This window comes from Molossus molossus, unplaced genomic scaffold, assembly GCF_014108415.1.
Source record: "Molossus molossus isolate mMolMol1 unplaced genomic scaffold, mMolMol1.p scaffold_m16_p_12, whole genome shotgun sequence".
NCBI lineage: Eukaryota > Metazoa > Chordata > Mammalia > Chiroptera > Molossidae > Molossus > Molossus molossus.
This window is the reverse complement of record NW_023425347.1, coordinates 88,757,273-88,780,878: the sequence shown is the minus strand read 5'-3', so window position 1 is coordinate 88,780,878 and position 23,606 is coordinate 88,757,273. Positions and strand designations below refer to the sequence as shown.

At 45.5% G+C, this 23,606-nt stretch overlaps 1 protein-coding gene and 1 non-coding gene across 2 annotated transcripts; both read left to right on the top strand.

Annotated features, from left to right (window-relative positions):
* The first annotated feature begins 210 nt into the window (after window positions 1-210).
* Window positions 211-374, top strand: LOC118627392. Its single transcript, XR_004959138.1, has one exon. It is a non-coding gene; the product is annotated as a U1 spliceosomal RNA (small nuclear RNA).
* A 1,883-nt stretch (window positions 375-2,257) lies between these two features.
* On the top strand, window positions 2,258-22,335 carry ELOA (elongin A). The gene is made up of 11 exons (XM_036256140.1): window positions 2,258-2,449; window positions 8,821-8,877; window positions 10,078-10,184; window positions 13,771-14,944; window positions 15,316-15,430; window positions 17,644-17,796; window positions 17,903-18,000; window positions 19,193-19,373; window positions 19,910-20,021; window positions 20,559-20,740; window positions 21,950-22,335. Exons 1-11 carry the CDS (start codon window positions 2,297-2,299, stop codon window positions 22,009-22,011), a joined length of 2,394 nt encoding a protein of 797 aa, XP_036112033.1. The 5' UTR covers window positions 2,258-2,296; the 3' UTR covers window positions 22,012-22,335.
* The last annotated feature ends 1,271 nt before the right edge of the window (window positions 22,336-23,606 follow it).

Here is a 23,606-nt window from a genome sequence, read left to right as displayed (position 1 = left end):
CTCATACCCAATTTGATGCCTTTTCCATTACACCCCATGACTGAATCTTAGGGCACCACATGGATGGTCATTAATCTTGTATGGACTTTTTATCCACGATTGATGATCTCAACTGGATTGTGCCAGCAGCAGAGATTTATCGTTGGACAGGTCAGTTACTGCATTTTATAAATAAACAGCCCAGTGTGACAAGACAGAAAAATAAATTGAATACTTACCTGGCAAGGGAGATACCATGACCAGGAAGGTGGTTTTTCCAGGGTGAGACTTATCCATTGCACTTTGGATGTGCTGACCCCGGCAGTTTCCCCAAATGTGGGAAACTCGGCTGCATAATTTGTGGTAGTGGGTGACTATGTACCCACTCTCTCCTGGGAAAAAATGGACAATTGACACCTTGACAAGTGTCAGGTGTGGAGGGAGGGGCACAAAGCAGAGGGGTGGGAACACAGTAGGGATGGCTTCTCAGCAGTGTATGAAAGTGCATTTGAAGAAACAACTTTTTTTTTTAAGAAGAAGAAGAAGAAGAAACAACTTATATTTTCTTTTTCCAGAGCAGGGAACTGGAGGTCTCTCTGCTTTCCTGCATGGAGCAAGAGGTTAGGTATATTGGCTAATTTGCTGCTGGAGATCTGACTAGGATCTCATCTAATCTAATCAAACAAGATGTAATCGTTGCTGGTTTTTTTTTTTTTTTAATTAGTGTTTATTTTTTATCCTTACCTGAGGACATTTTTGCATTTATTTTCAGATAGAGTGGGAGGGAGAGAGGAAGGGAGAGAGAGAGAGAAACATCCACCTGAGAGAGACACATCAACTGGCTGCCACCCACACAACCCCAACCGGGGTGGGGACAAACTGCAACGAATGTACGTGCCCTTAGCAGGAACCAAACCCGGGACTCTCTGGTCTGCAGGTCGACGCTCTAACCGCTGAGCCAAACCAGCCAGGGCTATTGCTGGTATTTTTTAAAAATTGAATTTATTGGGGTGACATGGGTTAACAAAACCCAACAGGTTTGCTTGGCTGGTGTGGCTCAGTGGGTTGAGCATTGACCCATGCACCAAGAGGTTGCTGGTTTAATTCCTGGTCAGGGCATGTGCCCAGGTTGTCACTTGATCCCCAGTGAGGGGCGTGCAGGAGGCAGCCAATGGATGTTCTCTCTCATCAATGCTTCTATCTCCCTCTAAAATCAATAAAGAAAAAAATGTAAAAAAAAAAAAAAAAAGTAAATTTATTTAAAAAATAAAATAAACCATACAGGTTTCAGGTGTACAACTCAGCATCATCTGCATACTGCATGGTGTTCCCATCACCCAAATAGTCTCTTCCTGTCCCCATTTATCCCCCTTTGCTCTCTTCCACCTCCCTCACTCTTCATTGTTGGTATTTTAAATCTGTATTCAACTGTTGTTCTTTTTAGTAGTAATAATAGTAATAGCAAAATTTAGTGCTTCTAGGATTAGAGTTAGTGCCCTCAAGGGTGGTGTCTTGGACTGGTCTCAGGCCCTACTGCTTCAGAGAAAACAACCATTCATTCATTCATTCATTCATTCATTCACCAGACACGGTTTGGGGGGAAATCGAGACACAGGCTACTACCTCATGTAGCTAAGCTGTTTTACTTTTCACAAATCCCTCTCTCTCTCTGGGCCTCAATTCTTCGACCTATTCAGAGATGTGTGCTCACAGTGGACCTAGACTATTTAGATTCAAATTCCAGGTTCCTTCACCTCCTTCCTGGTACGTGACCACATGCAAGTTAATTTGGTTTCCGTGTGCCTCAGTGTCCTCGTCGGTAAAGTAGGGATAACGTAACTTGTTTCATCGGGTTGTGTTGAGGGTGAAATTAAGGTAGCGCTCAACCTAGGGTGGCGCAGTCGTTAATGCCTGCTGATTCCCGGAGCTGTGGACCAGCCCGGGAACCACTGACAGGTGTTAATTAGGGCGTGGCTCGGAGCCCCCCACCCCCAGAGGTGGGGGATTAGGATTTATAAAGCCAGAGTCTGGCGCTGTGGCCTCATTCCGTCTGGACTAGACACCGGAGAGGTCTTCAGGCTTTGGCTCCGCACACCGAGGGCCAGGAGCCGGGCTGCCCGAAGCAGCCAGCGCGGAGCCAGCGCTCCGGGACCTAGCGGCCCCAGCTCTCGTTGCGCGCGGCTGCGGAGCGGGCACTGGGGACCCGGCCCCCCGGTCCTGGGGGCGGGGCCTGCAGCCGCCCTTGTCCCTGCGCCCCGCACCTCCCCATCCCGCCGAGGCCCGGAAGGGGCCAGTAGCGCTTCCGTCTCCGCCGGGGATGCACGGAGGGCGGAGCTGCGGCCCGAGGACGCAACGCGAGCCCAGTTCCGGCGAGGAGGCCGCGCCAGTGACAGCGATGGCGGCGGAGTCGGCGCTCCAAGTTGTGGAGAAGCTGCAGGCGCGGCTGGCCGCGAACCCGGACCCGAAGAAGGTGAGCGAGTGGGCAGTGCGTAGCGGGGCGGGCGTTGGGCGGGCGCGGCCCCGTAACGGTCGTGGGCCCCGGCGCGGGCCCCTCCTGCTCGGCTAGGGTCGTGGGGGCTCGGACCCAGAGCCAGGCCCCGCCGCGTTCGCAGCCCGGAGTCGGGAAGTTCGCGGCCATTGGCTGCTGCCCACGCGGTGGCACCCCGCACGTCGAGTGGCGGCCTCGGCGCGCCGGCGCCTCCCTGCCTCCCTGCCTCCCGGGCCCGGGCGCCCGCGGCGGACAGGGTCGCGCACTGAGCGGACACCGCGTGTCGGCGGGGCTCCCCGAACCTCCCTCGGAGTCCGGGACCAGCTGTTTCCAGTCGGAGAGCTCGCCTGGAGTTAACTCCTGCCCGCTCCGGCCCTTCCTGCGAAGTGTTTCTGATTTCTTGGTCTTTTGGTGTTTGTTGGAGGGAGGAGGAGGTGATTCTGTCTGTGCGTGATGGAGTCTAGGCTCGGTGTGTGGTCCTGCAGGTCTCCAAGACACGTTTTATTGCTTTCTGGCTTGATATTAGAACTTGGACCTTTTCACTTTCTGGGTAAATCTTTTTAAAAAAGGAAAATAAACGTCACGTCACTTAACTGTATATAGCCTGAAACCTTAGGTTGTGATTGTAAGAAGAAAACAAGGTTAGAAGTTGCCGGTAGATTTCTTCCTGCCCTTGAGAGAAAGGTAAGAGCTACACTTTCTCATTTTGCTGCGAGTGATGGGGCAACCATTTTTAATTGTACTCAGCCAGTTTTGTTTTATTTTTAAACTGTTTTCTTAAATGCATTCTTCTCCCACTCCGACTCTGTTATCCTGCTTATCGGTGTCTGGGAGAGTGGAGGATGTTAGAATTTTTGAAAATTGAAATACACGGATGAAAACACCTAAGTTTGACATTCTCTATCAGCGTTCTAGCTAGAGTGTACAGTTCCTAAGAATTGGATCTCTCAGCCCTAGAATGCCTGTTGAAGAGGAAGTAATCGAGGAGGTGGTGGTGATCTAGTGGTGATGAGATTTATTGTCCTTTGACATCGGGGACATTCTTTGCTGAGCCTGTTTCCTCACCTGTTTCTTCCTAAGACTAAACTAAAAGGCAGAAGTGCCAGGCTCATGGGAAGTGCCCAACAGATATTAATCACTACCCTTCACAATTTTTCTTGAAGGGCCCCTTTCTCTTCACCTTGTTCCCAGCTTGTCACAGGTGAGGTTTTTTTCCCCTCCATTTCTAACGGCTGCACACAGCATTTCACCATCAGGGCATTTTTTAACTTTGCATTCATACCTAGCTCAAAGATCCACTTATTTAGGAAGCCATTTTAGTTTTAAACATAAATGCTTTTCATCATTTTGTGTTGTGTTTTCCATTGCGGCTTCAGTACTTCATGGCCAGACGTATTTACAAGTTTCTTTTTCTTTTTTGAAATATATTTTTATTGATTTTTCTTAGAGAGGAAGGGAGGAGGGGAGAGAAGTAGAAACATCGAGAGAGAGAGAGAAACATTGACCTGCTGCCTCCTGCATGTCCCACTGCTGGGGATCAAGCCCACAACCCAGGCATGTGCCCTGACCCGGAATCGAACTGGGACCTCTCAGTCCACGGGATGATGCTCAAACCACACCAGCTGGGCTACAAGTTTTTTTTGTATAATATCCCTTTTTGGACATTAATAAATGTTCATTATTTCTGAGTACTGGTTTGTTTTCCTAAATACTGTAGGTTTGTGGCTGATTTTTAAAACCTTAAAGCAGTATTATGTAAATCCATCTCCCAAACCCCAATTTTGGTCTTTCTATCAGGTTAAAAAAAATGTGCCATATAGCCCTGGACTTTTTGGCTCAGCGGTTAGAGCGTTGGCCTGAGGTCCAGAGAGACCCAGGTTTGGTTCCCGCTAAGGGCACGTACCTCAGTTGCAGTTTGTTCTGGGCCCTGGTTGGGTCGTGTGGGTGGCAGCCACTCAGTGTGTCCCTTTCATGTCGATGTTTCTCTCTCTCTTCCTCTCTCTCCCTCCCACTCTGTCTGAACAAAAAATGGAAAAATGTCCTCGGGTGAGGATTAAAAAAAAAAATGCACCATGTAGTATCTATAGTCATTCTTCCACTAGAATTTAAATTTTTTTGTTGTTGTTGTTCAGATAGAGCGGGAGGGAGAGAGAGGAAGAGAGAGAGAGAAACATCGATGTGAAGGGACACATCGAGTGGCTGCCACCCGCACGACCAACCAGGGCCGGGGACAAACTGCAACCGAGGTACGTGCCCTTAGCGGAAACCGAACCCAGGTCTCTCTGTACCGCAGGCCGACGCTCCAACCGCTGAGCCAAACCGGCCAGGGCTAGAATTTAAATTTTGAAGTAGCTTCTCTAGTAGTAGATGTGCACGAAATTCCAAATTAGGAAAAGGTTTGACTTCCCATCCTATTTTAACTATTAGTAATTATTGCCAATATTTGGGCTTTCTCTTCCCAAATAGGAAATCACTGTGAACTTCTGGCTTTGTGTTATGAAGTGAGCATTAAGAAGATGAGAAAAGCCCTGGTCAGTTTGGCTCAGTTGGTTGTCCCGTACACCAAAAGGTGGCAGGTTTAATTCCCGGTCAGGGTACATAACCAGGTTGCTGGTTTGATCCCCAGTTTCGGTGCGTGTGAGAGGCAACCAATTGATGTTTCTCTCACATCAGTGTTTTTCTCTCTCTCTTCCTCCCTTCCTCCTTTTCTCTCTCTAAGATCAATTAAAATTTTTTTTTAAAAAAGAGAGAGAGAAGAGAAAATGTTAGGAGATCATTTTTGCAAAGGGCGCATTAGTTGGCGTTCAGAAGTGAGCTACCTGCAGGGGGAAAACTGCAAGCTGGCACACTGGCCTTCGCCTCAACCTTCTGTTATCCAAACAAGCTCCCACAGGTTGTTCTTGAAATTGCAAGATGATTATATAGCAGTATTGAATTTGCAACTAAATCTTGATTTCAGACCATTGTTAGCTAAAGGGTGGGTGGCTTCCACACCTATGTTCATGGATTTTCTGGCATTCAGCTGGTGTTTAACCGTAACTGTTTTCACTTTTAAGTCCATCTATGGTCAAGGTTTACTTGGGGAAAATGTATCAGGCAGAGACCACGGTCATTTGGTTCCTACTATTTCATGGGAAACAATTTTCATGGCTGGTAAAGTTACCTGGCCATTGTTACATTTTGAATGTGAAAACTACCCAGTACACAGTTTGATAGCAAGTGGAGAGTAAGGAGTCCATGTTATGAACTTCTTTTGCTCTTTAGGTTGAAGGAATATGCAAAAGACAACAGAAATTCCTAAGCATGTATTGATTGTGTAAATGTTTGACATTTCTGTAACCTGTTATCAGTTCTTGCAAACTCTAAAATTGGTCTGTTGGTTTAATAATAATATGTCCCCATCTACTTGAGGATACCCAATGTGCTTTTACCTTGTTATTGCTTTGGGTTTTTTGTTTGTTTGTTTTTTCTTAAACCTTATTGAAAATAGAGGGGCTCTGAAGTCCTTTTTCTCTTATGTTGGGCTAAATAATTTTGAAAATCTCCAGGATTTTAGTTTTGTCTGCTTTTAAGTCACCCCTGCTAACCCAAAGCAAACCAGAAAGGTAGCATTTACTCCAGTTAGTGCTAGGCTTTGAGATGAAACACACCCTCAGTGACTTCTGGCCCATCCTTAATGTTGGCTTCATAGAGGTCCTGAGGATCCTTTGTCCCCATGGTGACCTTGACATTGTGGACTCTAAACTGTCGAACAATGTGATACTATAAGAAGGAGCATCTTGCTTTGTTTGGGGTATGCTAAGAGGTACATGAACTATAGCTTTATTTTCTGTTCCTATTTTCTAAGGACAATGTTACTATTTTGGGTGTTTCTCCTGGCTTTGTAATACATGCTGTGGTAGGTATACTTGATTTGCTAGCTCATTAGACAAGTTACCTAACCTCACTGAGTCCGGTTTCAGTATCTATAAAATGGGGAGAATAATATCTACTTTATTAGAGGTGGTTAATGAAGATGAAATGAGGTAACACATCTAAGAATTAGCATAGTAGCCAACACACAGTAGATGGTATATAAATGCCTTCCAGGGAATGCCATTATAGGAGACAACCTATTTATTTATTTTTTTATCCTCATCCGAGGACATTTTTCCATTTTTTGTTCAGATAGAATGGGGAGGGAGAGAGAGAGAGAGAGAGAAACATCGACATGAAAGGGACACATCGAGTGGTTGCCACCCGCAGGACCCAACCAGGACCGGGGACAAACTGCAACCGAGGTACGTGCCCTTAGCGGGAACTGAACCCTGGTCTCTCTGGAGCAGGCCGACACTCTACCACTGAGCCAAACTGGCCAGGGCACAACCTATTTTTTTTAAATCCTCACCCAAGGACATTTTTCTGTTTATCTTCAGATAGAGTGGGAGGGAGGCAGGGAGAGAAACATCTATGTGAGAGACACATCCACTGGTTGCCTCCCGCACTACCCCAACCAGGGCCAGGGATGAACCGCAACCGATGTACGTGCCCTTGACCGGAATTGAACCTGAAACTCTTTGGTTCAAGAGCTGATGCTCTAACTGCTGAGCCAAACCAGCCAGGGCCTATTTTTAACCTTTTCAATGATTCTGAATTTTCCTTTAAGAAAAGGAATTTGGGCCCTGGCTGGTTTGGCCCAGCGGCTGGAGTGTCGGCCTGTGGACCAAAGAGTCATGGGTTTGATTCCGGTCAAGGGCGTGTACCTTGGTTGCAGTTCTTCCCTGGCCCTGGTTGGAGTCCTGCGGGAGGCAACCAATCAATGTCTTTCTCTGTCTCTCTCTCTCTCCTCTCTCCCTCTCCCTACCTCTCCTTCCCTCCCTCCCTCTTTCCCACTCTGTGTGAAAATAAATGGAAAAATATCCTCAGGTGAGGATTTAAAAGGAAGGAAGGGAAGGAATTGGCATTAATCTGTATACCCATAGCTCAGATGGCAAGAAATACACATAAACTTTCTCCTAAGTTGGATGTTGGTGGTGATCAAATTTGAATTGGGGGATAATTTTCACTCTACTATGAAGGTTAAACTCCCTAGATCCTCCACTTGGCTTCTCATTTGTTCCTAGTCAAACAATGTTATTACTTGTGATCCAATTGCTCTGCTTAGTGACCATATTCATATTAATTATTGAAGTAGAATGACCAGAAAAACATACTTGCTACTCCACCTATAGCATTGTGACACTAATTATACCCTAGGCTACACGTGGAAAAAGGACAGATCTCGTTATCTAATGTAAAGGTAAAGTTAGCCACAGTTCTCTATTTTGAACTACTTGTAATCTGCAGCTTCTTGAATGGTAGTATGTTTACATGTATATACATATTTTGTGGAGAAAGGCATGGCTAGTCATGACTTTTGGTGGAAATGGAGCAAGTAGGAATTGGCTGGTGAACATGTGGTTGAGGAACAAGGGTAGGCATTTTAAAGATTTTGTTTGTTGATGAATGAAATGATTAATAATAAACACTTATTGAGCTTTTATAGGATTCCAGGCACTATGGCTAAACACTATACATGGTTTGTCTCAGTGAGTCCTCGCGCTTGTGCAGTAGAAACAGGATCCAGTTCCTATTTTGCAAATGAAATAAATGAGGTTCAGAGAGGTTACTGACTTACACAAGATCACCTGGCAAGGAGGTGACAGAGCCTGTCTCTGACTCCGGAACTCTGTCTTAACAGCAATGCTATCCTGATTTTGACCTAGTTTTAAGGACTAGAGAAAGGAAATGTGACCAAACCCAGATAGGTTTTCTAATATACTCAGACATTGCGTGTTTACCATTAACGGCAAAGCTCTGATTCTGGCACCTTGAAACTGGTCTTGGCTTCTCATTGTAGCCAAAACACAGTTCTGTGAAACAATGCTGACTGCCGGGACACATGATACCCTTTTCTTATAGAGACCTCCGCTCCTTTCTTTTCCTCTGTGCCAGGTCCATGGGTAATTTCCCTAAAACTGGTATTATTCTCAGAAATTCTCTCTCAAAACTGGGCAAAATGATAGTTGATGGCTTTTCTTAGAGCCAGTAGGTTTCTTTTTAAGTTTCATTACCTGTTGGTATAGCATAGTGGTTGAAAGCAGGGAGTCTAAAGCCACAGACATGAGTGAATCTTGCCCTACTTGCATCCTAGGGCAAGTACCTTACCTTTTCTGAGCCTTTTTTCACATTTGTAAAATAGGAATAATAACCATACTTGTTACTGTATAATACTTAGATTGAGTAAGTTTTTAACCATCAGATATTATTTTCATTTGTTTCAGTGAATGATTATGATTTTATAGGAATTAATGTTTATTTTATTCTTTCTGTAGCTATTGAAATATTTGAAGAAACTCTCTGCCTTGCCTATTACAGTGGACATTCTTGCGGTAAGAGCTGTGCAACTTTACATATGATGTAAAACTATATACTATCCCCTTCCCACTGGGAGAGATTGTATAGTAAGACAAAGAGCATGGGCTTTGGGAGTGAAAGAAATGAGACACAAGGCCATATATTGAGTGATTCCATTTATACGAAATGTCCAGAATAGGCAAATCATAGGCAGAAAGTAGGTTAGTGGTTGCCAGGGGTAGGGGGTAACTGGGAGCAACAGGGTTTCTTTCCAGGATGACAGAAATGTTCTGGAACATTGGTGATGGTTGCACAATATTGTGAGTGTTCTGAAAACCACAGAACTATACACTTTAAAATGGTTAAAATGTTGAATTTTATGTTATGTGAATTTTTTTTCTTTATTGATTTTAGGGGGAGAGAGAGAGAGATGGAAACATCGATGAGAAAGAACATCAACTGGCCGCCTCCTGCATGCCCCCCCACTGGGGATCTGACCCACAACCTGGGCATGTGCCCTGACCAGGAATTGAACTGGCGACCTCCTGGTGCATGGGTCAACGCTCAACCACTGAGCCACAGTGGCCGGGCTCAAATTTTTTTCTAAAAATTAAAAGAATATTGGCTTTGGCATCAACTAGTCCTGGGTTCAAATCCAAGTTTTGTGACTTTAGCCTGATCCTTTGTAAAATGGGGTAGATTCCTGCCTCTCAGAGCTGTTACCTAAAGGACTGATTCAGATCCTGTATGCAAAGCTCTTACCTCAGTGCCTGACACCTGCCAAAATCACTCTGGTTATTGTAGAAGTGTTTTTGTGGTTTTTTTAGATTTTTTTTTTCTTTCCTTTATTGATTTGAGAGAGAGAGGAAGTGAGAGGGAGAGAGAGATAGAAACATTGATGAGAGAGAACATCCCTGCTGGGGATCAGGCCCACAACCTGGGCATGTGTCTTGACTGGGAATCGAACCGGAAACCTCTTGGTGCATAGGTCGCCACACTGGCCTGACAAAGTGTTTTAACTCAGTATCTCCTCTTCTGATCTGGTATGCTTTGTTTGCTACTGTGTGTCATTAGAGGTTTAGGGTATAGAAACAAACTAATTTTGTACTGAGGTTTGCAAGGTATATTTTTAGGAAGGAAGTTAATGGTTTGTTGAAAAGGAAGAGGTCTGATTTCTTTGAAAATTATGATCATATTTCCACAACACCATAACAATTCCTTTGTCCAATTTACAGGAGACCGGGGTCGGGAAAACAGTAAATAGCTTACGAAAACACGAGCACGTCGGAAGCTTTGCCAGGGACCTCGTGGCACAGTGGAAGAAATTGGTACCTGTGGAACGGTAAGAACATTGCTTTGTAGCTTTGTTCAGTTTCATGGTTAAATCTGGCGTTTGGGGTGTTTACAGACAAATGTTCTTTTTTTTTTATCCTCACCCAAGGACATTTTTGCATTTATCTTCAGATAGAATGGGAGAGAGAGAGGGAAAGTGGGAGGAAGAGAGAAACATTGATGTGAGAGAGACACATCGACTGGTTGCCACCCACATGACCCCAACTGGGGCCAGGCACAAACTGCAACCGAGGTACGTGCCCTTAGGGGGAACCAAACCCGGGACTCTCTGGTCCGCGGGCTGATGCTCTAACTGCTGAGCCAAACAGGCCAGGGCCAAATGTTGTTCTTTATTACTCCTTCTCTGCCTTTTTAAAAATATTTATTTTACCTCAAATATAAAAATAATCCATGATCATTATAGAATATTAGAAAATATTTAAAATAAGGATCAAAATTTCTTATAAATCACCATCCAAACATAAATATTATTAACATTTTGGTATGTTTCAAAAGCTTTTTTTTTTTTAATCCTCACCTGAGGATATTTTTCCATTTATTTTCAGATAGAAGGGGAGGGGGAAAGAGAGAGTGGGAGAAACATCGATGTGAGAGAGACACATCGATTGGTTGCCTCCCACACGACCCTGACCAGGGCCAGGGACTGAACTGCAACTGAGGTATGTGCCCTTGACCGGAAATGAACCTGTGACTCTTTGGTCCCCTGGCCAGTGCTGTAACCATTGAGCCAAACAGGTCAGGGCTTAAAGGCATTTTATTTTTATTATTATTTTTTTAACTTATCTTTATTGTTGACTGTATTACAGATATACCCCTTTTGTTCCCTCATTGACCCCCCTCTTCACGAATCCCGCCCCCTTCCTGCCTTCCCCACACTGTTATCTGTGTCCATTGATTATGCATACATGTACAGAAGTTCTTTGGTTTATCTCTTTCTGCCCTCTTTCCCCCTTCCCTTTGAGGTTCATCAGTATTAACAATCAATTTGTACTTCTTAATTCCTTCATCTTCTTTACCCATCCCCCGAGCCTCCTCCTATCTGCAAGCAACAAAAAGTTCTCTGTATCTAAGAGTCTGTTTCTGTTCTGCTTGCTCATTTTGTTTGTAGATTCAATTGTTGATAGATATGTATTTATTGCCATTTTATTTATATTTTTGTTCTGCTTCTCTTTCAAGAAGAGCCGTCAACATTTCATATAATTCTGGTTTGATGAACTCCTTTTGCTTTTTCTTGTCTGGGAAACTCTTTATATGTCCATCAATTCTAAATGATAGCTTTGCAGGATAGAGTAATCTTGGATGTAGGTCATTGCTTTTCATCACTTTGAATCTCTCTTGCCACTCCTTTCTGCCCTGCAAACTTTCTTTTTTTTTTTTTTTTTTATCCTCACCCGAGGACATTTTTCGATATTTTGTTCAGATAGAATGAGAAGGGGAGAGAGAGAGAGAAACATCGACGTGAGAGCAACACATCGAGTGGTTGCCACCCACACGACCCAACCAGGGCTGGGAACAAACTGCAACCAAGGTACGTGCCCTTAGCGGGAACCGAACCCGGGTCTCTCCGGACCGCAGGCCAACGCTCTAACCGCTGAGCCAAACCGGCCAGGGCATGCCCTGCAAACTTTCTTTTGAGAAATCGGCTGATAGTCTTATGGGAGCTCCTTTGTAGGTAACTAACTGCTTTTTTCTTGCTGCTTTTAAGATTCTCTCTTTGTCGCCCTGGCCAGTGTTTTGCACTCTGCTTATTGATTGCTTATCTCCATTTTGTTTAATTCTTTTCCTGGAGTTTTGTTAGTTTCTTTCATTTGGGACATATTTCTTTGTCTCCTCATTTGAGCTGCTTCTCTGTTTGTTTTTATGTACTAGGTAGAGTTGCTATGTCTCCAAGGCTTTGTAGGGTAGCCTATTGTTGTAGGTGTCCTGTAGTATCCAGTGGCACAGCATCCTTGATCACCCCAGCTGGGCTCTCGAGGTGCATCCCTACTGTGGTTTGTACATCCTTCTGTTGTAATTGAGTCTTGATTGCTGTTGGCACATCAGTGGGAGGGCTTTATTCAGGCTGATCAGCTGCAAGGACTGGCTGTGCCCACTGACTACTGGTGTCTGACTCCCTTGGAGGATCAGCCATGTAGTGGCCCAACACATGGAGCAAGACTTACTTCATCAGGGCTCTGGTACCCACTGAGTCTGCTCATTGAGTCTGTCACTTGTGGAGGTGGTTGGGTGGTAGTGTTTCAGTGTGGTCTGAAGCTGCCCACTGGGTGTGCTGGCTCTGGGGCAAGGTCAGCCACTGCCTGTGTTATATTTGGGGCCACCAGACATAAGCTACAAAGCAATCTGCTGATGGGTGCTTCTTGTGCTGGGCTTGGAGGTGTCCAGGAAAAGCAAGTTGTGAACTAAGCCTGGCTGCTTCTGGGGCCACTTAACAAGAGGTATGGGGCTCGCTGAGACCAGATGCTTCTTGTTTGAGAGATTTTAGGAAACTCTGAAGCAGGATCCAAGACAGGCCAATCCTATGGTAAAGCCATTGGATATAGCTTGGGTGGGCCCGAACGTTGGGTGGGGCGGGGCCTCAGGGAATCACCAGGGCGGGGCAAACAATGTGAGCCAGGTTGCTGGAGTCCCAGATATGGCTGCGGTCTGCCGCCCCAGGGAAGGGCTCACCAAAGGAACAAAGGCCTCCACCAGCCCCTCTGTCCAGGAGAAAGCTGCCCTTCTAGCTCTTGTCCCAATGCCAAACAACTCATTTCTTCCCCATATGTCTCTGGTGCCTTTCAAGCTGCCTCCCCAATGCTGGAGTCCAGGAGTGAATCCAAGTAAGTCCTTAAGTAAGGAACTTAAGAGGAACTGCCTGGGGCTCCAGCAGCCTCAGCCTCCCTGAGCTTCAGTTCCTGCTGGTTTTGCCATCCAGAAGTTATGGGGATTCTCTTCCTGGCACTGGAACCCTGAGCGGGGCGCCTGGTGTGGGACAGGGACCCCTCAGTCCACAGGGAGGACCTTCACAGCCGAGGTGTCCCTCCGGATTTTTATCCACCACACGTGGGTGTGGGACCAGGCAGTCCACACCTCCACTTCTCTTACCAGTCTCGATATGGCTTCTTTAATTTCGTAATTGTGAGACTTCCATTCAGGCAGTTCTGAATGATGGTTGTGCTGTAGTTTAGTTGTAATTTTGATGTGGTTATGGGAAGAGGCAATATCGCATTACCTACCTGCCATCTTGACCGGAAGTTCAAGGCTTTTTATACAGTTGCAAACAAACTATATATAATAGCCCCTTTGTTTTTATGTAACAATTAAATATGTCCCCATGTTAAGCATTTTCACATCTACAAGATACTTGATCATCTTTGTGTCCTGTAGTTAAACTCATCATTTTCCATTTATTGAATATTTGAGTTCCCAGTTTTAAAGCCTAGTTGAGTGTCTCTGAGCAGAACACATTTACCTTCCTCCCAAGACCTTGTCTGCCTTTTCTGCGACTCCTTGTGGGTTCAGGTTCTGTGATTTTTCCTCTGTACAAGGATAACACAGAGATTTATAACTGCTTTACTGTATCTTCTTTTATTTAGAAACACTGACCCTGATGAACAGGATTTTGAGAAGAATGATTCCCGAAAGCGCCCGAGGGATGCTCTTCAGAGGGAGGAGGAGATCGAGGGGGGCTACCAAGAAAACTGGAAAGCCTCAGGTAGCCAGCCGTATAGTCCTGATCACAGACAGAAGAAACACAGAAAACTCTCAGAACTTGAAAGACCTCACAAAGTGTCTCACAGTCAGGAAAGGAGAGACGAGCGGAAGAGGGGCCACAGGGTTTCACCACTCTACTCTTCAGACCATGAATCTTCCGATAACGGCCATGTTCAGTCCCCTCTGTCGTCCAGCAGTCCTCATCAGATGTCCATGGACCATTACAGATCCCTAGATGAGGACCACGAGCCCTTTGTTCTACACCAGAAGCCGGGAAAGGGCCACAGTAATTCCTTTCAGGACAGACTGGGGGAAAAACCCCTGAGTGAACCCCGAGGGAAAGGGGTTGTGAGTCAGAACAAGGAGCACAAATCTTCCCATAAAGAAAAACGCCCAGTGGATGCCAGGGGAGGTGAGAAGTCGTCTTTGAGCAGAGAGAAATCCCACAAGGCCATCTCCAAAGAGGAAAACCGGAGGCCCCTGTCAGGGGACGGCACAAAGGAGAAACTGCCCTCTAGTGGTAGCAAGAAAGAGAAGGAAAGAGAGGGCAGCTCCAAGAAGTTTTTATCCCCTTTGGAGACTGCTTCAGACAACCACCATAAAAAGCAAAAGCACAAAGACTCAGAGAAAACCAAATCAGACAAAAACAAGCAAAATCTAGACAGCTTAGACATAGGAAAGGGGGCCAGAGACCTGCTGCCCAAGGCAAAGGAGAAAGTTTCTAACAACCTAAAGACTCAAGAAGGGAAAATAAAAACTCATTCGGAGAGAAAGTCGGTGGGCTCTCTCCCTAGAGGTGAGGAGGCAGATATGGATGATGAATTTGAGCAGCCTACCATGTCTTTTGAGTCATACCTCAGCTATGACCAGCCCCGGAAAAAAAAGAAAAAGATTGTGAAAACCTCAGCTGCGACTGTTAGAGAAAAGGGACTTAAAAAAAATGATTCAAAAAGCACTAGTAAAAACTTGGACTCAGTTCAGAAATTGCCTAAGGTGAATGAAAACAAGTCAGAGAAGCTTCAGCCAGCTGGAGCCGACAAAGCCAAGCCCAGAAAGGTAACCCCTTCAGCCCTTTGGTGGCTTCCCATTTAGAGCACCTGGCTCTGCAGAGCTCCCAGGACCCACCCTGCTGCTGTTTTGCTTGGCTGGCTTTTATGTGGCCTGTTGAATTTCAGTTTGAAGTAATTTCCTCTGGGCCTCTCTAGCTGCCAGGGTAGGGAATACCCAAGAAAATTGTTTGCTGAGGTGTGCTGGGCCCTTCTATGTGTATTTCCTGACTCAGGTAATCAGACATGACTGCTGCCCCTCCTTCAGCCTTATCTGCCTGTGACTTATCTTCCTAGCTCTCAGTGCTGGGAATGGACTGGAGGGAGGGATGCTGTGCCTGCAAGAAAAGCGCTCACCAGTCACTTGTCTCTTCTCCGCAGGTCCCCACCGATGTACTGCCAGTATTGCCAGACCTCCCATTACCTGTGATACAGGCCAATTACCGGCCACTTCCTTCCCTTGAATTGGTATCCTCCTTCCAACCAAAGCGAAAAGGTAATTTTCTTTTGTATTGATTTTTTTTTTTTTTTTAAGAGAGAGAGAGAAACATCGTTGTGAGAAACATTGGTCAGTTGCCTCCTGTACACACCCCAACTGGGGATTGAATCCATAGCCTTTTGGTGTGTAGAACAATGCTCCAATTGAGCCACACTGGCCAGGGTGAAAAGGAAATTTTCTATATGTGTTTTTAATGGAAGAAAGATGTTTTTGTTTAAATCTCCCGAAGATAGTATTTTTCCATTGATTTTTAGATAGAGTGGAAGGGAGGGAGAGAAAGAGAAAAACATTGATGTGAGAGAGAGATCAATTGGTTGCCTCCAGCATGACTCGACAAGGGCCTGGGGATTGAACCTGTAACTCAGGCTTGTGCCCTTTACGGGAATTTGGTCCACAGGCCAAACCTGCCAGGGCTGAAAGAAAGATTTTAAGCATTCATGATCAGACTTTGGTGCATATCCTAATTGCACAAGCTCTGGAGTTTGATGTCTTGGGTTTGAATCTAGTGCTGCCTTCTTACAAGTTACATGAACTTGAGTAGTAACTTGATTTTCTTGGACTTCAGTTTCATAATCTGTAAATGGGAATAATAATGGTTTCTTCCTTATAGGGTTGTTGAGTGGATTAAAACTGATAAAAGCTCTTAGCTCCCATAATGAGTGTTCAGTAAATTTTAGCTTCTGCTGTTATTAGCAGCCTATTATTCTAGGTGTTCTGCCTGAGCTTTACACACACACACAAACACACATATATGTGTGTGTGTATATATATATATTTTTTTCATTGAGTTTTTTAGAGATAGGAAGGGGGAGAGAGAGAGAAACATCGATATAAGGGAGAAACATCGATTAGCTTCCTCCTGCAAACCCCCTACTGGGGATCAAGCCTGCAACCCGGGTATGTGTTAAACCAGGGATCGAACCAGGACCTCTCAGTCCATGGGACGATGCTCAATCCACTGAGCCCCACCAGCCGGGCTATCTGAGCATTTTATCTAAAAAGAAAAAATTCTACTTTTTTTTTTTCTTTATTGATTTTAGAGAGAGACATATAAACATCGATGACAGAGAACATTGATTGGCTGCTTCCTGCATGCACCGCACTGGGGATTTGGCCCACAAGATGCGCATGTGCCTTGACCAGGAATCGAACCAGTGACCTCCTGGTGCACTGAGCCACCCGGCCTGGCTAAAAAGTCTAGTTTTAATAGCAAAAAATTAAAAGCCACATAAGTGTTTCTCAACAAGAGACTAAGAGATAAATTGTAGTTCATCCACACAGCGGCGTCCTGTGCAGCTGTGAAAAATGTGGGAAGTCGCCCTGACCAGTGTGGCTCGGTTGGGCATCGTCTGTGCACGGAAGTTGCCAGTTTGATTCCAGTTGGGGCACAAGCCCTGGTTGCAGGATCGATGCTTTGTTCTCACATTGATGTTTCTCTCTCTTTCCCCCTCTCCCTGTCTCCATTCCTCTCTCTATAAAAATCAATTAAAAAAAATGTTTTTTAAAATGTGGAAAGTCACCTGACCGGTGTGGCTCCCTGGTTGAATGTTGACCCATGCACCAAGAGGTCGCCAGTTCGATTCCTGGTCAGGACACTTGCCCAGGTTGTGGGCCCAATCCCCAGTGAGGGGCATCCAGGAGGCAGCCAGTCAGTGTTCTCTCTCAGTGATGTTTCTATCTCTTTCTCCCTCTCCCTCCTTCCTCTCTCTAAAATCATTAAAGAAAAAATATTTTTTAAATAATGTGGAAAGTCTATATACTGACATGGAATGGTTTCTAAAAGGTGGTAAATGAAAAAAACGATAGAGCATGTTATTAATTGGTTAAAAAGGAATACAATTCATATTTGCTTACTTTTGTATAGCCTCTGGAAGGATACATGAGAAACTGGTAACAATGGTTGCCTCTGAGAAGTAACTGGGAGGCTGAGGAATGGGGTGGGAAGGAGAGTTTTTACTGTATAGCTTAGAGCAGCGGTTCTCAACCTGTGGGTCACGACCCCTTTGGGGGTCGAACGACCCTTTCACAGGGGTTCCCTAAGACATAACAGTAGCAAAATTACAATTATGAAGTAGCAATGAAAATAATTTTATGTTGGGGGTCACCACAACATGAGGAGCTGTATTAAACGGTTGTGGCATTAGGAAGGTTGAGAACCACTGGCTTAGAGTCTTTTGTAAGTTAACATTCCTGTTTTCCTTGTGCTGCAGCACACTCTTCCCAGGAAGAGGAAGAAGCTGGATTCACTGGACGGAGAATGAATTCTAAGATGCAGGTGTATTCTGGTTCCAAGTGTGCCTATCTCCCCAAAATGATGACCTTGCACCAGCAGTGCATCCGGGTACTTAAAAACAACATTGACTGTAAGTCACATGCTTCTCTCTCGCTCTCAAGCACGTTGTGGCACTGGGACAGCATCACTGGGTGGCTTGGCTGCTACTCAGTGCTTTCACCTTTGATTCTCTGCAGCAATCTTTGAAGTGGGAGGTGTTCCATATTCTGTTCTTGAACCTGTTTTGGAGAGGTGTACGCCTGATCAGCTGTATCGTATAGAGGAATACAATCATGTACGTATCCTGTTTGGGTGAGAAGAGGGCAGTTTTCTGGCTTGTATCTCCAAAAATAGCTTTGTTTCTGTGAATCTGCTGCAACTGAAGGGCAGGTCACTGGTTGGTCACTGTCCTGGGCATGTTTGTTTTGCCATTGGGCCTTTAAACAAGGATATTTTTAGCATCTGCCTCTGGTACCTTAAATGGGCCCTTGGGCTAGAATCAAGGTGGGATTCAAAGGGAGCAGGAAAACACTTCCCTGCACTTCCCCTGGGATTCAGGCCAGGGACAGAGCTTTGTGGTGACACTCAGGTGTTTGGTGAGTTTTTAAAAGAGCACAGCTGGCCCTGGCCGGTTTTGCTCAGTGGTTAGAGTGTCAGCCTGGGGACCAGAGAGTCCCAGGTTTGGTTCCCGCTAAGGGCATGTACCTCGGTGCAGTTTGATCCCACCTTGGTTGGGGTCGTGGGTGGCAACCAGTCGATGTGTCTCTTTCACATCGATGTCTCTGTCTCTGTCTCTGTCTTTGTCTCTCTTTCTTCCCCCCCTCCCTCCTGCTCTATCTGAACATAAAAAATGCAAAAATGTCCTCGAGTTAGGATTAAAATAAATAAATAAAAGAGCACACTGGCTGGGTGTATCCCAGAAACATTGAGATCTATCCAGAAACCCTTGTAATGCTGCGACGTACTCATCTGATGGTGTTAGCTGTTTCTCTGATTCCAGCAGAATCAACGTATCTTTCTTAGGTGGCCCTTGTGCCATTACAATTCAGTTTAGTACTCAGCAAATGTTTGGCTTTGACCTCATTTTGGTTCTACCCTTCACTGATTTTTCTAAAGAAAAAGACTGATCTTAAACTAATTTTGTGTTGTCTTGTCTCCTAGCCCCACAACCCCCAAAAGCATCTAGTACAGTGCCTCACATTTAACTTTCTTGTCTTTTTTAAATTTATTTTTGGGGACCTTTGCTCTACTTTCTGCAGCACTTTATGCATACCCTATTATCACAACATTGCCTATTATAACAAAATGTGTTAGGTTTCGGGCTTAACTTTATTTTCATTTAGTGATTTGATTTTTTTCTAGAACTGTGGTATTTTAATATAATTCTATGCAAACCAAAAAATATTAGAAAACCCTAGGTGATTAAGGATGGAAAAGAGATATATAAGGAGGCTTGCATATAAAGGATGTCCTGGTTCTGGTTCCAGGTATTAATTGAAGAAACAGATCAATTATGGAAAGTCCATTGTCACCGAGACTTTAAGGAAGAAAGGCCAGAAGAGTATGAGTCATGGCGGGAGATGTACTTGCGGCTTCAAGATGCGCGAGAGCAGCGGCTGCGATTACTGACCAAGAACATCCGATCTGCACATGCCAATAAGCCCAAAGGTGAGGCAGGGGGCAGGACGGGCAGGATGGGGCCTGGCAAAATAGTGAGCCCTGTGCCCTGGTCCACAGCAGGTTCTTGGTAGGCCTTGCTGACATAGGGCCTCTCGGATTTGCAGAACTGGGGCAGAGGTGGGTTATTTCTACCACTGGTCACGCTACCTTATGGAGTAGTTTTCAGGGTTGGTAAACTCTCAGCTTTGGGAGCATTTGAAAGGCCTTTATCTGGTAATAGTATAGATTACTGGAATGACAGTAGCATCTCTGTTCAAGAAGACAGGTATGGCCCTGGCCGGTTTGGCTCAGCAGTCCAGAGAGACCCGGGTTCGGTTCCTGCTAAGGGCACATACCTCGGTTGTGGTTTGTCCCCGGCCCTTTTTGGGTTGTGCAGGTGGCAGCCACTCGATGTGTCCCTTTCACGTTGATGTTTTTTTCTCTCTCTTTTTCTTACTCTGTCTGAACAAAAAAATGGGAAAATGTCCTCAGGTGAGGACAGAAACAAAAACAAGGCAGGTATTAATCTTCTTATTTCTCTACAGGCCGACAAGCAAAGATGGCCTTTGTCAACTCTGTGGCCAAGCCACCTCGTGATGTTCGAAGGAGGCAGGAGAAGTTTGGAACAGGAACAGCAGCTGTGCCCGAGAAAATCAGGTGGGAACTCGGCTTCTCTCTGGTGTCTGCAAGCTCAGGGAAGAGAGTCCCTTGTCACGTACCCTGAGAACACAGCCCAGGCACAAGAAGCAGTTGGTTCTGGGGGCGAAAGCTCGGCGACGCAGCGTGGGTTCTGGAGCCTCGGCTTCCGTGACTGCAGTGCGGGCTGGTGATTAGTCCTCTTCTGAAGGTCAAGATCGAGTGAGAGCAGGGCCTGGCTCCTGGGAAACATTCACTCGTGCTTTCCCCTTCCCCATTTAAACAAAAAGGGTTTACTGTAGGACTAAATTACTTCATCTCAGTCACATTAGCATTTTCACAGTGCAGGTTCACACCCCAGCAGTGGAAAGTTAGTTGAGATTATCTTTCAGTCTGAAGGGCTGACACCGTCATCTCAGAGCCATTTCCACGCTAGGGTGCCCACGTTCACTGGTCAAAGCCACAACGTGGAGTCCTCTGCAGAAAGGCCAGCTTCAGGTTGTTGGTGCTGCAGGTGGGTTCCCATGTCATGACCAACCACTTTGTTCTGTGTTGCAGGATTAAGCCAGCCCCTTACCCCGCAGGAAGCAGCCATGCTCCCTCCAGCAGTGGCAGCAGCAACAGCTTTAGTGCCAGCCCAGAGGAGCCAGCCTATGATGGCCCCAGCACCAGCAGTGCCCACTTGGTGCCCGTGGTCAGCAGCACTGTTTCCTATGATCCTAGGAAACCGACTGTGAAGAGTGAGTGACTTGGGGTTTCTGCTCAGATATTTCAAAACTAGTATTTGAGCCCCTTTAAAGTCATTCCCCCTGCACCATTCTGTGACCTGGATGTGGCGTGTATGTGTGCCTTGCACACAGCTGGTCTAAGTCAGTGCCTCCTTCCCCTGCTTTGTTCAAAATGCATGTGTATCTTTTTTTTTTTTTTTTTTTATCCTCACCTTAATTTTTTGTTCAGGTAGAGTGGGAGGGAGAGAGAGGAAGAGAGAGAGAGAGAAACATCGATGTGAAAGGGACACATCGAGTGGGTGCCACCCGCACGACCAACCAGGGCCGGGGACAAACTGCAACCGAGGTACGTGCCCTTAGTGGGAACCGAACCTGAGTCTCTCGGGACCGCAGGCTGATGCTCTAACCGCTGAGCCAAACCAGCCAGGGCTGCATGTGTATCTTTTAAATGGTGATCATGGTGAATATTCATTTCACACTCAGCTTTTTTTTTTTTTTTAAACTTAAATGTAAACCTTTCTCCAGGCAAAAACATGGTTTGTAACCATTTTTGACAACTACATGATACTCATTTTATTGAGGTTTTATAACCTTAAAACCCCAGCTTCCAAGTATTTTTTTATATCTGGTGGGTCTGTTTTGTATTTTATTAACTTGATTACCATAGATGGTGCCCATTATTCTAAGGAGGTGTCCTAACTTAAAGCATTATTCTGTATTCACTTCAGAGCCCATGGGAGGGTAGAAATCCTGGCTTAAGCTATAGCTGAGCTCAGGTAAACCAGTCCGTAGGTGGTATTTGCATTTAACTCATGTGAGACCTGTTGCTGGACAGATGGGGTGGGAAGGGAGTGCTTTTTGCTGGTTTGGATGTTGGTGAGGCAGTTAAATTATGGCTCAGCATGGCCTTTAGAGTCTGAATTGAATGCTCATTCTGCCACTTACTGTACATCCAGAGGCAAATTGGCCAGTCTCTCTGAGTCTTGGTGAGGTTGTTAGAATTAGAAATAATGGTTGTTCCAGGCCTGGAGGGTGCTCAGCAAGTGTTAGCTCTGTGCCGCTGCTTTTTATTGTGGTCTTAATAGGCAGCTACTGCTTGCATGCACCTTTCTGGTGGTGCAGAACCAAGCGTGGCGAGACTTTGGTTTTGATTGTAAACCGCTGGTGGTGACTGTCTAAACTGCCACATCTGAAACAATGGCCTTATTTCTCTTTTTACAGAAATTGCCCCCATGATGGCTAAGACAATTAAAGCTTTCAAGAACAGATTCTCCCGACGATAAACTAGACTTGCCTTGGAGGTGGAATTTGGGGGTGAGGAAGACAAGGACGGTGGGAGTTGGGGAATGGAACTTCCAGGAAGACCCGAACCTTTTGCTCTGTGGAAGCTTGGTCTCCGAATCCTGCAGTTTACAGGGGGCACCTGGGAACCCGTGTGCCGCAGCCACTGCCTCCTGCCTGGAGAGTACTTCAGAACTCTGAAGATGTGAAGGCTCAGTCTCGCTGAGCATTTTAAGGTCAATTATACTTTTGTTGTTATTTAGCTTCTTTGTAAACTATAAGATAGTTTTAATTAATAAATGTTGCCCCAGATTGTATTTATATTACCCCAGGTTTTTTTGGTTTTGTTTTTTGTCCTCTACCACTCACTTAGTCTTTTATATTCAGGTCCTTTATTAAAGTTAAACAAAAGCCTAATGAAAGCCATTCCCCTGTCTCAGCTCCGCTCTCCTGAGTGGACTCTGGTGCAGAGGGAGGACTGGGTGTCCCGAGCGCCTGCGTGGTGCCTGGTCCGCGTAGGGTGAGGGGTGGGTCCTGTGCTGCCTGTCCTAGAGGGCACCAGCATGCAGATGGGAGCATCAGCTTCGCCCCCTCGCCGCTGAGACCCTGCTCGCTGTGGCTTTGAGCTCCTCTGCAGGTGCCTGTCTTTCTTATTCATTAAACAGTATTTATGACGGGAGTTTATTTGTAAAGGTCTAGGGTCTTTCCCTCATCCTTTTTTGTTTTTTTTTGAGGCTCACTAGAGGACACAGAACCTTGGGAGATCGATTTGCACAGAACCCTGGCATTTTTACAATTTCCTGTGTCTGATTCAAAACTTTAGGGGTTTTCTCCTCCTCTGTTTTTCCTTCTCCCACTAGCATGGGGGAAAACACAGATACATGGCAGGGCTTTTTGTAGCGCCCCCCGTCCTCCCCAGTACAACTTTAGAGTTTTAAAAGCCAGCACTTTAATCTCTTGATCCCTGTGAATTACTACCAGAACGGTTTTTAAAGTTGTAATACTATGTTGGAAATTGGTTTTGTCTTTGCTTTCTTTAAGAGGTAAGATCATGTGATTGGAAGAGCACAACAATTTGTTATGTTTTGTAGAGAACTTTGCAGCTGAAACTGTCTCTGCTTTTTGAGTATTTAAGCCAGAACCCGGAGGGAAGGGTAAACTTAGCAAAAGAGTCTGAGCTATAGTGTCAGGTTGGGGAGAACCAAGGGCATCCATCTGGTTTGGGGAGAAGGAGGGTCTCACTTTCAAGTTGACTTAGAGCATGATCAGAAGCGGGATATTATCAGTGCCGCCCTTGGCCGTCGAAGAGCACTGATCACGTGGGAACCCACTTGGTTGTGACCCAGGTGGAAGTAGATGCTCTAAATTGAGGTGCCCATCCTTATGAAACCTGATACGTAGACTGAGGATGTGATTAGTGTAGCAGCCCGAGGAGCTTGGCAGTCAGTCCCCTCAGTAAGTTCACTCAAAGCTCCGAATATGGAGGGAGCATTTGAGATCTTGCTCCCTGGCATATGTCCACGATTTGACTTAAATAAACTCCTATAAAAAATTCTCCCCAAAAAAGCTCAGTATGGAGCCCACTGTTTTTAACCAT

Bases quoted from the DNA above. Each gene is read 5' to 3' on its own strand.
- ELOA (XM_036256140.1), top strand. From the start codon at position 2,297: ATGCACGGAGGGCGGAGCTGCGGCCCGAGGACGCAACGCGAGCCCAGT. The intron at 2,450-8,820 runs GTGAGCGAGTGG...TTCTTTCTGTAG, and splicing joins CGAACCCGGACCCGAAGAAG to CTATTGAAATATTTGAAGAA. The intron at 15,431-17,643 runs GTAATTTTCTTT...CTTGTGCTGCAG, and splicing joins CTTCCAACCAAAGCGAAAAG to CACACTCTTCCCAGGAAGAG.